Here is a 17,306-nt window from a genome sequence, read left to right on the forward strand (position 1 = left end):
GGGATTTGGAGTAGTCTCAAAAACTCTCTATTATCAGAGAACATCTTTACAAAAATGACCCAAGAAAAACTTTCAGGACAAGAATTACTTTGTTCAGTAGGGACTGTCTGAGAATGAGACAAGTTTCATTCTGCTAAAATGAAATTCTATCAGTTTCTCTAGGGAAGACTGGTTTCATCTTCCCCAGGGCACCCTGACGCTGCTCTATCTGTCATAGCCTATTTCCTTGTGGTTTTCTTTATGTTGCTTTTAAAAAAAATTTCTTACTACTAAATGTACTTTGAACTTAGTCAGACAGGGCTGTTTAATTAAAAGCTAGAAGTAGTACCGTTATAGCTGGGATGATTCATCTGGGACTTCACTTTAAATGCATAATAGACAGAAGGAAGGTTCACAAACTCATTGCAGACCAAAGTACAAAACCAACTGCACTATTTTTCCCTTAGTAGATCTGAGTTTAACTCATTAAAGATGGCATGGAAGAGCAGTGTCATAATGCAAATGGGAAGATTTCTTCTCTTAGTAATTTTATTTCTGCCACGTGAGATGACAAGTAAGTTAAAGTTCTTTTTGGCCTCTTTTTAGATAAAGAAAAATTTCCGATTAAGAAAAATGATCAATGGGCATTGGATATATCCTTAAATTCCAAATTGGAATGACTACACAGTTAGCATGGCTCACAGTACAGGAGTCAACTAACAATAAAAAATCAAATGGAGGCCAGGCGGGTGGCTCACGCCTGTAATCCCAACACTTTGGGAGGCCGAGCCAGGTGGATCACGAGGTTAGGAGATCGAGACCATCCTGGCTAACACGGTGAAACCCCATCTCTACTAAAAATACAAAAAATTAGCCTGGTGTGCTGGCAGGCGCCTGTAGTTCCAGCTACTCGGGAGGCTGAGGCAGGAGAATGGCGTGAACCCAGGAGGTGGAGCTTGCAGTGAGTGAGCCGAGATTACGCCACTGTACTCCAGCCTGGGCGACAGGGCAAGACTCCGTCTCAAAAAAAAAAAAAAAATCAAATGGAAAAATATTGTTTTTAGGGTTTTATTATTACAAGACAAGGTGAAGTATTCTATTCTCTCCAGAGCCACCACCAGAATCCTCCTATATTTTAATGCATTTTATTACTAATGTTACCCCAAATAATCATCTGTTTATCTGAACATACCATTTCACATGAAAATCTTTCCAGCATTTGCTCTCCTACCACTCTTTTCTGATTTTAAAAGTAATGCATAGTCATTGTAAAATAAATGAAGCAATCTATTAAAAAAAAGAAAAGTACAAATCCCCCCAAATACTTTCATCCAGAGATGACAACCACTCAATATTCCATATTTTTATAAAATACTAGACAACAATACCATTATCTTTACAAGTAGCTTAAGTTTTTTGCTTTTTTGAGAAGGAGTCTCACTTTGTTGCCCAGGCTGGAGTGCAGTGGCATGATCTTGGCTCACTGCAACCTTCATCTCCCAGGTTCAAGTGATTCTCCTGCCTCAGCCTCCCGAGTAGCTGGGATTACAGGAGCCCGCCACCATGCCTGGCTAATTTTTTTGTATTTTTAGTAGAGACAGGGTTTCACTATGTTGGCCAGGCTGGTCTCAAACTTTTGACCTCAGGTGATCCGTCCGCCTCGGCCTCCCGAAGTGTGGGATTACAGGCATGAGCCACCGTGCCCGGCCAGCTTAAGTGTTTTAAAAGGAAGGTTAATGTGTTTACAGAACATATTAACAAATGTTATCTGGGGTACAGGTTTATGACAGATAAAGTTCTTTTTTAGCTTTTGTTACTTGCTTCTGAATCAGAAAAATAAAAACCGAAATTCAGGTGTATTACTATGCAATGAATAGGTTTCTAAAAGTCAGAGCTGAAAAACAAAACAAAACAAAAAAAACCTGGTATGTATCCTGATCACCCAACCCACGAAGACTGGTCTACCACACAAACCTCAACTACTTAAACATCTTTTTATTTTTCTTCACTGCCAAAACAATATTAAAACATTACAGATGCAAGACCCAATTTGTCTATAATCCTTTCATTTAAGCAGAAAATGTTTTCAAATCAGTTCTTACTCATCTGCATGTGCAATTTTAATACATTTGTAGTAATTATTAGAGCTTTAATTTATATTCTGCCTTTTTGCCTAAAGTTTATACCTTAAATATTTTTCCATTTCATTCCCTTGTTTTCCCACTTTCAATCCCTTCAAGTAAACAAATTAAATATGGTATGTGTATATGTATATACATATATGCATGCGTGTGTGTGTATTCAATATATATGGGTTTTTTCCTGTCTTTTTTCCATGAAAAAATACTTCCATGTATACACACATACACACATATGTGTATGATCATTCTGTATGTATTGATTTCTAACCTGATGCTTCTCAAACTTCACTGCATATTAGAATCACCGGGGGGCGGGGGGTGGGGTGCTTTAAACAACACAATGCCCAGATTGCACTCATGTCAACTAATCAGATGTCTGGGATGAGAATCAGGCATCAGTACTTTTTTTTGGAGGCAAGGTCTTGCTCTATCACCCAGACTGGAGTTCAGTGGTGCGATCTTGGCTCACTGCAACCTCCACCTCCTGGGCTCAAGCGAGTCTCCCACCTTATCCTCCCAAGTAGCTAAAAGTATGGGTGCACACCACCATGCCCGGCTAATGTTTTTTTTTTAATTTTTTAATTTTTTGTAGAGACGGAGTCTCACTATGTTACCCAGGCTGATCTTGAACTCCTGAGCTCAAGCGATCCTCCCGCCTCTACCTCCCAAAGCCCTGGGAGTATAGGCACAGCACCCAGCTACATCAGTACTTTTTAAAAGATCCCCTGGTGATTCCAATGTGCACCAAAATTTGATGACCACATTTTAATCTTTTTCTTTTTCAGTTAACAATACATTATGAATATTTTTCATTATAAAATCATATAGATCAATATGACTATTTTTAATCGTTGAGAGTTTATTTTGTTCTACTGATGTAACATAACTTATTTAACCAATCCCCTGTTCATGAGCATTAAGGTTGTTTACTCTGTATATCTAAATAGTTTCTCCCTGTACTCCCAGGTTCTGTTTTAACTGTGAATGGTAAAACTGAGAACTATATCCTGGATACTACACCTGGCTCCCAAGCATCTCTGATATGTGCTGTTCAAAACCACACCAGAGAGGAAGAACTGCTCTGGTACCGAGAGGAGGGGAGAGTGGATTTGAAATCTGGAAACAAAATCAATTCCAGCTCTGTCTGTGTCTCTTCCATCAGTGAAAATGACAACGGAATCAGCTTTACCTGCAGGCTGGGGAGGGATCAGTCCGTGTCCATTTCGGTGGTGCTGAATGTTACTTGTGAGTGAGGGGAAAAGAAACAGCTAGTGGGTCTGTAATGTCTGCAACACACGAAGTGGTAGTTGAAATCTAGGTCTTGGTATTGCCAAATTGCCCAATTTATGCTCTACCACAAAGTATGAGAGTACCGATTTCCCCTCACCCTCATGAGCACTGACTATCGCCAAACTCTGAGAATTTGCCAGCCTCCTTTGAAATTTTCTTTTCCTTTTCTTTTCTTTTTTTTCTTTTCTCTTTTATTTTCTTTTTTCTTTTTCTTTTCTTTTTTTTTTTTTGAGACAGAGTCTCGCTCTGTTGCCCAGGCTGGAGTGCAGTTCAGTGGCGCAATCTCGGCTCACTGCAACCTCCACCTCCCGGGTTCAAGCGATTCTCCTGCCTCAGCCTCCTGGGTAGCTGGGACTACAGGCGCCCACTACCACACCCAGCTAATTTTTAATTTTTGTATTTTTAGTAGAGGCGGGGGGTTCACCATGTTGGCCAGGCTGGTCTCAAGCTCCTAACCTCGAGTGAACCGCCTACCTCAGCCTCTCAAACTGCTGGGATTACAGGTGTGAGCCACTGCACCCTGCCTGTTTTCATTTTTTAAATTAAGAATGAGGGTGTTCACCTTTGTGTAAACATAATGGTCTTTTTTTTGTTTGTTTCCATGAAAAGCCTGCTTGTGTCCTTAACTCATTTTTTTCCGTTGGGTTTTATGCTTTTTTCTCATTAATCTGTACAAGGGCTTTGTAGATTAAGGAAATTAGTCCTTTGTCATTTTGAATTGTAAGTATTTCTCCTATTTGTTTTTGAAAATTTTTATTGTTCTTTTTTGCCATATTGAAATTTTAAATGTTTATATATTTAAAGCTTCAAGTCTTTTCCTTTGTAGTGCTTAGCTTTTGTGTTCTGCTTGGACAGATTCTCATGGCCTGGCACAGTGGCTCATGTGTGTAATCCCAACACTTTGGGAGGCAGAGGCAAATGGATCACTTAAGATCAGGAGTTCGAGACCAGCCTGACCAACATGGTGAAACCTGGCCTCTACTAAAAATACAAAAATTGGCCAGGTGCGGTGGCAGGCACCTGTAATCTCAGCTACTCAGGAGGCTGAGGCAGGAGAATTGCTTGAACTCAAGAAGCAGAGGTTGCAATGAGCTGAGATGCCACCACTGCACTCCAGCCTGGGCAACAGTGTGAGACCCATCTCAAAAAAAAAAAAAAAAAAAGATTTTCATTAGGGAATCTTTAAACATCACCTTAAAATCAAAAAAGGTGAAGCTTTTCAATGACTGGGTTCCAGGTATTGGTAACCCATTGGTGGAACTGTATAGGCCTAGGGGACTGTCAAGTGATACAATGTAGATGATCACATGGGTTGTTGGGTGAAAAGCTGGTTCTGCATGAGAATGGTGTGGATGGTATGGCAATGGGTGAGGTATAATGATGCAGTATGATTTGGTAGAAAGACCCTATCTCTACAAACATAACATAGTGAGACCCTATTTCTACCAAAAAAAAAAAAATAATAAGGTGTGTTTTTAATTAGCTGGGCATGGCAGCACACATCTGTAGCCCCAGCTGCTCGGGAGGCTGAGGCTACAGGATCTTCTGAGCCCAGAAGTTTGAGGCTTCAGCGAGCTGTGATTGCGCCACTGCATTTCAACCTGGGCAACAGAGTGAGACCCTGTCTCAAAAATAAAATAAAATAAAAAGACAGCTAAGGAAACTAAGGCCTGGACTAGGGGCTCAAATCATAGGTGCAGCTGAGAATAAAACACTAATTCCCAAGCTTCTAACCTAGTGCTTAAGTGCTTATTCCATGAAACTTTTTTTTTTTTTGAGACAGGGTCTCACTCTGTCACCTACACTGGAGTGCAGTGGCACAATCTCAGCTCACTGTAACCTCTGCCTCCCAGGCTCAAGTGATCTGCCTGCCTCAGCCTTCCAAGTAGCTGGGACTACAGGCGTGCACCACCAGGCCGAGCTGATTTTTGTATTTTTTGTAGAGACGGGGTTTTGCTATGTTGCCCAGGCTGATGGAACCCTCTTAAGGGAGACATGGCAGAAATGCCAACAATGTGATTTGATGACTTAAAGAAATTGTTTTCAGTTTTCTAGCCTCAATCCACTGTTTAAATTCTGTTTATAACAATCTCCTAAATATCATTGTTGCTAAGTGTGTGTGTGTGTGTGTGTGTGTGTATAGTTAATTGCTTAGTAATCCATAATGACAGTACTGACACAAAGTCATTAACCAATAAATCAAAATGAGCTCATAAAACGTGACAAGGATATTATGTACCCTTCAAAGGCAGGACCATTATTGTTATAAATAGCAGAATCAAGAACTAAATGGAAGCTTGACAATACACTGTTTGGGGGAGAATGTGGAGAAACAGGTCCGCTCATACATCGTTGCTGATAGTTTAAATTGAGAACATCTCTTTCAAAATACTTATCAAAATTTAAAGTGTGCATATCTTATGACACAGCATTTCTCCTTCTAGATGTTAACCTTGGAGAAATACATGCACATGAGCATAAAGAGATATGTACAAGGATGTTTATTGTAGCATTGTTTAACATTTTAAAATGAAAACAACCTAAAGCCCATCAAAACACAAATGATTAAAGGCATACATTATACTATAGCATTCTAAAAGCAATAAGCTAGATCTCTGTGGTTCAATATAAACATATCTCAAAAACATGCAAGTTACTGAGAGAAAGGAAGTATTTTATGTAAATCCTTCCCATGTCCCTAAAATAATATGATATATTTCCTATGGGTACACTATATGTATAGAAAACTATTTAAGAAAAAAGAAAGATAGGGAAGGATTTACACCAAACTCATAACAGTGGGTATCTCTGGGGATCAGGAAGTGACCAGCTTGGATCTTAGCTTTATCTAAAATGTACTAATTTTTACAGAGGGGATATTCACATATACTGATGTGCTTGAATTAATTTCAAATAGTTAAATAGAAAGAAATCACTAACAGAATCTGTCCACAAATGGAATTGTTCCATTTGGCAATTATATTCTCTATTCCAGCAGCTTCCTTCTTATCTGAATACCATATAACATCCTTGTTGGATATGATACAGAATTCGAGCTCATTCCAAAGAGCAATAAAATGTCATTCTTCTGAGAGTTATTAATAACACAGCCTACTCAGGGTCTAATTATTCAGTGTGCAGATTATACAAGCTCCTTTTTCCTCCTTCTCCGTCTCTATCTTTTTCCTAGTTCCCACTCTCCAACCATTTCATTACTATTCTGCACTTCTGCCAGAATATGCACAGTGATAGACGTGTTTGACTGTCTATGGGTCTACAACTGCCCTTATTGTAGAGGAAAAAAGGAATTGCTCACACACAGGGATGAGAGGGACTCACTTGCCTTCCACAGATGCCAGAGATCTCATGCTTAGAACACCTTCTGGGAGGAGGACATTATTTCTAGAGCACCACTGAGAAAACGCAAAGATGCATTGGTGAATATGTTACCAAGGCAATGGTTCGATAAAATGCAAAAACAGACGGTGAGAGTAACCCTCAAAACCACCACCACCGTAATAATAATAGCGGCTAGCACTGTGGCAAATTCTTTACAGGGATTATTTTATTTAATCTTTACAGCATCTCAGGAGATGTATGATTATCCCATTTTTTTTTACATGAGAAACAGAGGCCTTAACAGTTAGTTAACTGTCTCAAAGTCACAGTAAACGGTGTAGATGGAATTAGATCTAATTGCAATGTATGCCTTCTTAATTTTGTACTGTTTTGTGCAACACTAGCACAGGTTGGTTTATTAATTCTCAGAGAAGAAAGACTCAAGGCTTATACTCTTGGGTAGTGTTACAAATTGTCTGCTTGTCGTAGATCATTACTATATATATCATGCTCATAATCATATATTGTTTCACGGTTTGTCTTCTTCATCACATTAAAAGTTCTATGAAATTTGGAACTGGAAGTGTTATTTGCCCTTGTTACCCCAGTGCTTGTCACACTGTACGTATTTAATAAATTTTTGTCAAGTGAATAAATGACCACATGAGATAGATGGAAGGAAGACTTTGAACTCTGACAGTGAACTATTGCTTATCTGCTAATTAAATCTAAATGCTTGAGTCTTGCAGTTCCTCCTCTCCTAAGTGGAAACGACTTCCAAACAGTTGAGGAAGGCAGTAATGTGAAGCTGGTTTGCAATGTGAAAGCCAACCCCCAGGCTCAAATGATGTGGTACAAAAACAGTAGTCTCCTCGATTTAGAGAAAAGCCGTCACCAAATCCAACAGACAAGTGAGTCTTTTCAGCTGTCAATCACCAAAGTCGAGAAGTCTGACAACGGAACCTACAGTTGTATTGCAAAGTCATCTCTGAAAATGGAGAGCTTGGACTTTCACCTGATTGTTAAAGGTAACGCTCTTTTTAAGTAATAGCCAGCACAGTGCAAAACTCACACCAGATGCTCAGTGAATATTTTTGGTGACAACAAATGATAATAACAGTTATGATTAGGGCCAGGATTTTCTTTGGAGAATCATCCCCATCCAAGGATTTTTCCACTAAGAATCCTAGTCCATCCTTTCAGGGAAATCATGCCCATTCCATACAGGACACTGTTTTTTGAGCAAGAATCCTTTCTTAGAACCAAATATAGGAAACAATCCTGCTTGGCTTTTAGGGAAGAGTATTTCCATGAATTCTCCTGGGCAACAAGGTGTGTAGCAACTGGACTTTGAGTTCACAGCTTCATAACTAACAGAAGAGAAGTAAAAAACACAGAGAGAAGAGAAATTAGGACTAGATAAGAAAATGGATCCCTACAATCACTCCTAACTCAAATTCTAACGTGTAGGGTAATCAGCAGAGAGAGTAGGAAAAAATAAGGGGGAAAAAAGCCCTTTCTCTTGGATTCATGCTTCATCTACCCAGGGTTATCACCTCTACAATGACAGAACAAATGATGCTCTGTGGGGTTTTCCCTCCTCATATTTCTTGCTCATACAAAAAGAGAAAGGCAAAATACCTGGGGTAGCAGATGCCAAAAATGCTCATTCACACATGGTCTGCTCTCATGCTAGCACTCCAGGAGCAGCCCAACAAGCTAAGACTCCCATATCTTGTTAGAACATTACTCACTTTGTCATTTGCCTCCCTGTACTCACTTATTGCCAGTCTTGTCAGTCACCAGGAAGCCAGCTGAACCCCTGCCAGAAGTGTTGTGGTGCTGTAACCATAGGACATCTTATTTCCTTCCCCTTGAGGGGAAGAGTTATGGGATATGAAAAGAGTGGCTAGTGGGGAAGAAGAGTTACTGGCGGTTGAATGCCCATCACTGTGATTCCTGGAATGATCAGTAATTCGTCCTGCGGAGCACTAACAATTGCTCAGGGGCTACTTGTTTTAAAAACCAAACCCACAAATATCCTGAGTACCCATGAGATAGAAGCAGTGAGAAAGCTTTGTGGCTATTTACCTCCCACAAGACCACAAAAGCATGGAAGGGTGGGCCTCATGCCCTGCCATCCTGACTATGAACACCACACTTGGAGGCCAGGGAATTATATCCCTCCTGGTTAAGAAGAAATTATAATTGTTCTGTGTCACATTAAAAAAAAGTACAGCTTATGTGGCAATCAGGATGCTAGCTTAGCAAACTGGCTTTCAGGTGGGCAGAAACTTGTTTTGGGTGGGGCTCTTCCAAACCCACTTGTTTTTCTTATTTCTTCTTGCTTAGCTACTTCCCACGGCTGGTGGCATAAATGCTCTGCTGCTGGGGCTTGGGCTAAATGCCAAGATTTTCATGAGCCCTCTCCTGGCTTCACGGCTCAGTGAGGAAGTACCTAAATGAGGCCATGCAAAGCTACAAATGACATCACAGATCTTTTCTTGAGCACAAGATTTAGCCCATGTGTTGGGATTATTTAATCATGATGAATATAGGAGGGAAATATCAGGTCTGGTTACAAATGAGACCATAAAACAGGACAAGGGGAGAGGGGCAGTTATGTAATTACCCTTGCCAAAGTCTCTTTTTTCTTTCTTTTTCTTTTATTTTTTTGGAGACAGGGTCTCGCTCTGCCACCCAGGCTGGAGTGCAGTAGCGTAATCGTAGTTCACTGCAGCCTCATCCCCCCAGGCTCAAGCGATCTTTCTACTTCAGCCTCCTGAATAGCTGGGACAGGTGCGTGCCATCAGAACCAGCTAATCAAAAAAATTGTTTTTGTAGAGATGAGGTCTTGCCATGTGGATCAGGCTGGTCTTGAATTCCTGGGCTCAAGCAATCTGCCACCTCAGCTTCCCAAAGTGCTGGGGTTACAGGCATGAGCCACCATGCCACGACCAAAGTCACTTTCAACAGAAATTTGGAATCCAAAGCAAGCCAATGGGTAAGGTAGTTTACTTCAGTTTGTGTATAGAATAAGAGCTGTCGGCCAGGTGCAGCGGCTCACGCCTGTAATCCCAGCATTTTGGGAGGCCGAGGCGGGTGGATAAGGAGGTCAGTGGTTTGAGACCAGCCTGACCAACATGGTGAAACCCATCTCTACTAAAAATACAAAAAAAATTAGCCAGGCATGATGGTAGCCACCTGTAATCCCAGCTACCTGGGAGGCTGAGGCAGGAGAATTGCTTGAAACCAGAAGGCAGAGGTTGCAGTGAGCCGAGATCGCACCACTGCACTCCAGCCTGGGCAACAAGAGTGAAACTCTGTCTCAAAAAATAGATAGATAAAAATAAAAAATAGAGTAAGAGCTGTCACATGTGGCTTCATTTTATCTGGCTTGGTAAAAATATTCCAACCTGTGACTGAATTCTGATTTCTTTTTCTTATTGTCCCACCTTTACTTCCCCTTTGTTTTGACATCTTGCAAATAGAAGGGCTCCCCAGTAAGGTTGACGGGGCTTTGGTGTGTCCCAGAGCTGGCTAGTACAGAACCAGGGCTTACTAGAAAAAGGCTCCCTGGGCAAAGTTTCTCCATAGGGGTGATATGAACCATACCTTCATGAGAATAATTTTTAGAAACAGCTAAGAGAGGGCAAAAATTTAATCCATTTATTTCCCAAAATTATCCAGAGCAGGAAATGATAAAAAGGTAGTTACAGGCTGGGTGGGATGGTTCATGCTTGTAATCCCAGGACTTCGGGAGACCGAGCGGGAGGGTTGCTTGAGCCCAGGAGTTCCAAAACAGCCTGGGCAACATATTGGAACCCTGTCTCTACAACAAATCGAAAAATTAACTGGGTGTGGTGGCACGCACTGGTAGTCTTGACTACTCAGGAGGCTGAAGTAGGAGGATCTCTTAAGCCCTAGAGTTCGAGGCTGCAGTGAGCCATGATTATGCCACTGCACTCCAGTCTGAGTGACAGAGTGAGACCCTGTCTCCAAAAATAATTATAATAATAATTGGTTAGTGTGTTATACAGTTATGGGGACAGGGGAGATAAACCCTATTTCATAATCTTAAGGTATATAGGGATTGGGCTTTGAAATTAAATTTACCTAAACTCACTTCTTCCCCTCTTCCCTGGTTTTTGCCCTTCACTTGCTAACTCATGACCCTGTTTCCTTTCTAATACTTAATCTGTAGTGTCTGTTTGTTTAATGTCCGTCTCCCTCACTAGAAGATGAGCTCCATGAAGGCAGAGGAGCCTTCTACACCTGTCCTATTTTTTGCAGTGCTGAACACAGTGCATAACACACATTAGTCACTCAGTAAATATTTGTTGACTGCACCTCAATCCATAAACTCAATTGTGCGATAAATAGCACATGCTCAATTTCCTTTAAATGCCTAAAATGTTACTTAAGCCATGACTGAAGCTCCTTTCCCTCGTTGGATGGCATCAGAATCCAGGGGCTTGGACAAGGTCACTTTAAAACCTTTGTTGACCTGAAGCACTTTTACTTTATTACTTTTTTAAGAAACGGGGTCCTGCCAGGTGCAGTGGCTGATGCCTGTAATTGCAACACTTTGGGAGGCCCAGGTAGGAGAATTGCTTGTGGTCAGGAGTTCAAGACCAGCCTGGGCAACATACCCAGGCTCCATCTCTAAAAAAAAAAAAAAAGGGTTGGCCAGGCATGGTGGCTCACACCTATAATCCCAGCACTTTAGGAGGCCAAGGCAGGCAGATCACTTAATGTCAGGAGTTCGAGGCCAGACTGGCCAACATGGTGAAACACTGTCTCTACCTAAAATACAAAAATTATCTGGGCATGGTGGTGTACACCTGTAGTACCAGCTACTTGGGAGGCTGAGACAGGAGAATCGCTTGAACCCAGGAGACAGAGGTTGCAGTGAGCCGAGATCAAGCCAGTGCACTCCAGCCTGGGCGGCAGAGCGAGATTCTGTCTAAAAAAAAAAAAGGGTCTCACTATGTTGCCTAGGGTAGAGAGCAGTGGCTATTGATAGGTGCAATCATAGGGTGCTATAGCCCTGAACTCCTGGGCTTAAGCAATCCTCCTGCCTCAGCCTCCCAAGTGTCTGGGACTACGGATATGCCACCCTGCCTGGCTTTCACTTTTACTTTTGAGAGTTTCATTCCATATCATATCAAAGATATTAAAGCAAAGCACATTGTATGTGCTTTCTGCTATAAAATTTTTGAAAGAATTTTTATAACTTGTATAGATTTTGAATTTTGTTATAAGTAAGTTACTCATTTGGTTCTTGAGGTTTAAACATTATTATTTAACAGTTCGGTTAGAGTTGATGCCAGGTTGCATTTTACAGATGCTTAAACATTGATTAATTTTGATTAATTTTGCTACTTTCTTTTCATATCTTGGGGCCAATCATTTTTTTCTGGGTCTCAAATATTTTCAAAGGCTCTTAGAAAGCTTGCAAACACAGGCACTATGCCTATAGTGACTGATAAATAAAGTAGCTCTTGGCCCAGTGCGGTGGCTCATACCTGTAATCCAAGCACTTAGGGAGGCCAAGGAAGGCGGATCACAAGGTCAGGAGATTGAGACCATCCTGGCTAACACAGTGAAACCCCGTCTCTACTAAAAATACAAAAATTATCTTGGTATGGTAGCACGTGCCTGTAATTGCAGCTACTCGGGAGGCTGAGGCAGGAGAATTACTTGAACCTGGGAGGCAGAGATTGCAGTGAGCCGAGATTGCACCACCGTACTCCAGCCTGGGCAACAGGAGCAAAACTCCGTCTCAAAAAAAAAAAAAAAAAAAAAAAAAAAGCTCTCAGTTGACCTGGTGTTTAGAAAATAAAGGGGTAGGCTTTCACTTCCAAGCTGTCATGGTTGCTGCTGATCTCTTCCTAGTCCAAGTTAGAAGTAAGCTCTCTCTCTTTGCATGGCATTTAGAGAGATGCAGAAAACTTTGCCAAGGTTGGGAAGGCTCATGCGTAGAGTCCTACTTCCCTAGAGACACTATGCAGCCACCTACCTTCTATAATGTCTTGTCACCTGCTTGGGGCACCATTGCAGTACAGGTACAAGGCTCCCCACTGCTTTCGAGGCCCACAGACCTCTCTCTCCTTCTTAGTCCAGAAAGCTCTCCACCCTTTCTCTTCTTGCTCTCAAAGCCTTCCTCCCTCTCTTCCCTCACCCACCCCAGGATACTTCCCAATATATTTTGGGCTTTTCAAAATCCAGGCAAAATCGTTGACTTCAATCTACTTCTGCTCTGTGTGTGGCAAAAACTGTGGGTGAAGGAAGCACAAAATGGTCTACTTGTTTTAGGGGAGTTACTCATATTACAATAAATTATTATTCCACAAAGGAATTGATTCAAAACCTGCCTCTACCATTTACCAGTTCTGTGACTTTTTTTTTTTTTTTTTGGAGACAGAGAGAGTCTTGCTCTGTCACCCAGACTGGAGTGCAGTAGCGCGACCCTGGCTCACTGCAACCTCTGTCTCCCGGGACCAAGCAATTCTCCTGCCTCAGTCTCCCAAGTAGCTGGGACTACAGGCACTTGCCACCATGCCCAGCTATATATATATATATTTTTTGTACAGATGGGGTTTCACCATGTGGGCCAGGCTGGTCTTGAACTCCTGACCTCAAGTGATCTGCCCGCCTCGGCCTTCCAAAGTGCTGGGATTCCAGGCATGAGCCACTGCACCCGGCCTAGTTCTATGACTTTGGACAAACACTCTAACCCCTCAAACCTCCTGGTTCCTCACCTGTGAAATGAGGACAATCATACCTACCTTTTGAGATTGTTGAGAAGGTTTAATTAAGGGGATGACACACATAAAGTTCAAGGCACCATTGCTGGGACGTATTGGAAGTATATAAATGTTCATTCTTATTCCCTGTGTTTGCATTTCCTACAGATAAAACTGTGGGTGTACCAATAGAGCCCATTATTGCTGCATGTGTTGTGATCTTTCTGACATTGTGCTTTGGACTGATTGCTAGAAGAAAGAAAATAATGAAGGTATCTAAGTATTCTGAGCTATTTAAGTAAAAAGCCATCATCTGAATAGAGGCAGAAAGCTAGAAATATAAGTGACTTCAGTTAGGAACCCTTCTTGGCAAAGTCAAATCTGGTCTTTATACCATGAGATCTAAAATACGGTTGCTCAAGGGAATAAAAATTATATGTACATTATGAGTACAGATTTACAAAGAAGAGAAGTGCACATGGGCAAAGCCTGAATTGAAAATAGCTGTGTTGCCAGGGGTAGGCAATTGGGGGCTGATTTTCCTCCTTTTAAATTGCCCTTTATTGTTGCTATGATACCTGTGGTATAATAAATAAATATAGGGAGGAACATCCGCTCTAGATTCAGAGATCTGCATGGAAAAGATGGCACTGGCTGCTCACCTCTGGACTATAGCCACATGCCCTGGCTGTAGTGGACTGGTGTTTGAATTATAAAGTGGTTATCCTCGTTGGTTGGTATGATTCAGAATATGTGCATGCTTAGGTTAATGCCATGCATTTGACTCTGCCAGCTAATTCAGTGCCAAAGGAGAGCAAAAAAGGCAGAAAGCCCTAGGCTGAGTTCATCATTCAGCAAGGGGCATTCTCCTTGGAACACATAGCAACAGGGCAGCCATGTCTCTCAAGAAGAAATTCACTCCACCCCCTATTCCAATCCCAAGCATATTTTAGTTGTTGTTGTTTCTTTTCTTTCTTTCTTTCTTTCTGTCTTTCTTTCTTTCTTTCTTTCTTTCTTTCTTTCTTTCTTTCTGTCTTTCTTTCTTTTTTTATTTTTTTGAGATAGAGTTTTACTCTCTCTCTCAGGCTGGAGTGCAGTGCCTTGATCACAGCTCACTGTAGCCTCAACCTCCTGGGCTCAAGTGATCCTCCCACCTCAGCCTCCCTAGCAGCTGGGACCACAGGCATGCACCACCGTGCCCGGCTAATTTTTGTATTTTTTGTAGACAGGGTTTTGCCATGTTGCCCAGGCTGGTCTCGAACTCCTGAGCTCAAGTGATCTGCCTGCCTCAGACCCCCAAAGCACTAGGATTACAGGCATGAGCCACCACGCCCAGCCACAAAGCATTTTTTTTTTTTTTTGAGATGGAGTCTTGCTCTGTCACCCTGGCTGGAGTGCAGTGGCGCGATCTCAGCTCACTGCAAGCTCCACCTCCCAGGTTCACACCATTCTCCTGCCTCAGCCTCCAGAGTAACTGGGACTACAGGCATGTGGCACCATGCCTGGCTGTTTTTTTTGTATTTTTAGTAGACACGGGGTTTCACCATGTTGGCCAGGCTGGTCTTGAACTCCTGACCTCAAATGATCCATCTGCCTTGGCCTCCCAAAGTTCTGGGATTACAGGTGTGAGCCACTGCACTCGGCCGCATTTTTTTTTCTATAAAAAAGTAAATACTCAAGTATCTAAGACACTGGAAGCATCTTAACTAAGAGTTACATCTTCTTTGCGTTTAATAAAAACTACTAGTGTGGTCCCAAAAATGACGCCTGAGCCAGTGCAGAGGTGGCTGTATTTCCACACACCTGTCCTCGAGCCATCTTAATGCATTCAAAATATTTCTCCAGGGGCCTTAAAAAGCAGGCTAATTTACTGCCATGTTTGCTTTTAGCTCTGCATGAAGGATAAAGACCCTCACAGTGAAACAGCTCTGTAAGTACTCTAGGCCGGGACTAGTGCTTTTTAAATAAGCAGATGAATAGCAGTGATATGCATCACTCTAGACAAACTCCAGAGATGGGAGGTGCTGGAAGAGGAAGGGGTTCAAAGGAGAATAGAAGGTGGAGGAAAATCTGCCTCCACTTTAGAGGAAGACAGGTTGAAAAGTTGCCTAGAATAGAGAACACCTTTAGTCCTAAGCCTGCTCCCTCTTTAAGTCAGTTTGCCCAATGTTTGTGCAACTGCATTTTCTTGCCACACAATGCAAATGCTCTGGGGGAAGTCACTGCTCCATACTGCTTTACAACAAGGCCAGGAACCACATTCATCCCCATACTGCCTTCTCTTTGCAGCTTTGTTTAGCGCTTCTAGCATATGTGAAGTGGGTAGTAGGTAATAAGAACAAAGGCATGTTGTCAGAGAGTATGGGTTTTGTTTTGAATTTTTTTCTTATTGCTATGAGCATCATTATCATTAATTTCTTCATTCATTTCAGATGAGAAAGCTGAGATGCCATCGAATACAGAGAGAGTTTTGCATCAGGACCTCCACAATTTATGTAGTCCCATCTGTATTTATTGCTATTATTAAATTCACTCCTGTCACTCCTGTTTCATTAATCACTTAACAGTAGTTGTTAGGACTAATTTGATACACTTGTGGAACATTTTTATGGAAAGCGCTATTAAGAATGAAAAGTAAGATTTCGTTAAGTCTTCTCCTTGAAGTATATGTTAATTAATTGAGATTTGTTCCAAATAGGTTGGTAATCATTTACTGTTTAGTGTGTTTTTTTTCTAGGTAGGAGATACTTGGGTCTCACAAATTGGTGCAAAGCCAAAAAAAAAAAAAAAAAAAAAAGGAGGAAACAACAGAGTAATCGATTTTTTAAGTTGCCCAGGAAGCATATAAAAAATACCAGTTATGCCAGGTGTGGTGGCTCCTATAATCCCAGCACTTTGGGAGGCTGAGGCAGGCAGATTACTTCAGGCCAGGAATTCAAGATCAGCCTGGCCAACATAATGAAAACCATCTCTACTAAAAATACAAAAAGCCAGGTGTAGTGGCATGCACCTGTAATCCCAGCTACTTGGGAGGCTGAGGCAGCAGAATTGCTTGAACCTGGTAGGCAGAGGTTGCAGTGAGCTGAGATGGCACCACTGCACTCCAGCCTGGGCGCCAGAGCAAGACTCTGTCTCAAAAACAAACAAACAAAAAATCAATTATTATCTACCTTCACTGTCGTTTCATAAAAGAAATGTTTTAGGACTAAAGAAAGAAAGAAGACTATAATCTTGAAATATAAGATGCTCCTTTAAATTGAATAAATTTAGTATTATGAAAAACTCAGCATATGTTCCTATTTTTCTCATTTCATTGTAGTTGACATGGTCACAAAATTTGTGAGCTCTATGTGGCAATGAATGTTCAAAGAGCAATGAAAATCGTAATTTGTGTCGCACTATCTGTACTAATTATGAGTCAGCCTGTACTTTTCTCGTACCTCTCCCATTTAAACCACAGCTCTCATAATTTATCATTGACTTTCCCCATCTCCATTCTTTCTTCATTTTTCCCCCATAAGAGTTTATGCTTCTCTTTCCCACACAACTGGGAGCTTGTAGGGGAGGCAGCCTTGGCCAGAATCATCTTTGATGTCTCTTCTGTGCTCCTCCTCTGTCTTAGAAAAACAAAACAAAACTGTTTTCATCTAATTTTGCAGTAGCTAAATGTGCCACAGTGCAAGAGAGATCTGCTGTCAGACAGGTGGTAAAAAGCCTTCTTGACATAGAAGCAAAAAGAAGAAATTAGCAGAATGTATGAAATCTCAACAGACTTGTTTCTAAAAAGAACAGACATAATCCTCCTGTT

At 41.5% G+C, this 17,306-nt stretch overlaps 1 protein-coding gene across 1 annotated transcript; it reads left to right on the top strand.

Annotated features, from left to right (window-relative positions):
* The first annotated feature begins 332 nt into the window (after positions 1–332).
* Positions 333–16,742, top strand: TMIGD1 (transmembrane and immunoglobulin domain containing 1). Its single transcript, XM_009432468.5, has 6 exons — positions 333–553; positions 3,087–3,365; positions 7,499–7,777; positions 13,667–13,770; positions 15,388–15,428; positions 15,931–16,742. The coding sequence occupies exons 1-6, from the start codon at positions 472–474 to the stop codon at positions 15,932–15,934; spliced, it is 789 nt and encodes a 262-aa protein (XP_009430743.1). The 5' UTR covers positions 333–471; the 3' UTR covers positions 15,935–16,742.
* The last annotated feature ends 564 nt before the right edge of the window (positions 16,743–17,306 follow it).

Source organism: Pan troglodytes, chromosome 19 (assembly GCF_028858775.2).
Source record: "Pan troglodytes isolate AG18354 chromosome 19, NHGRI_mPanTro3-v2.0_pri, whole genome shotgun sequence".
Classification (NCBI taxonomy): Eukaryota; Metazoa; Chordata; class Mammalia; order Primates; family Hominidae; genus Pan; species Pan troglodytes.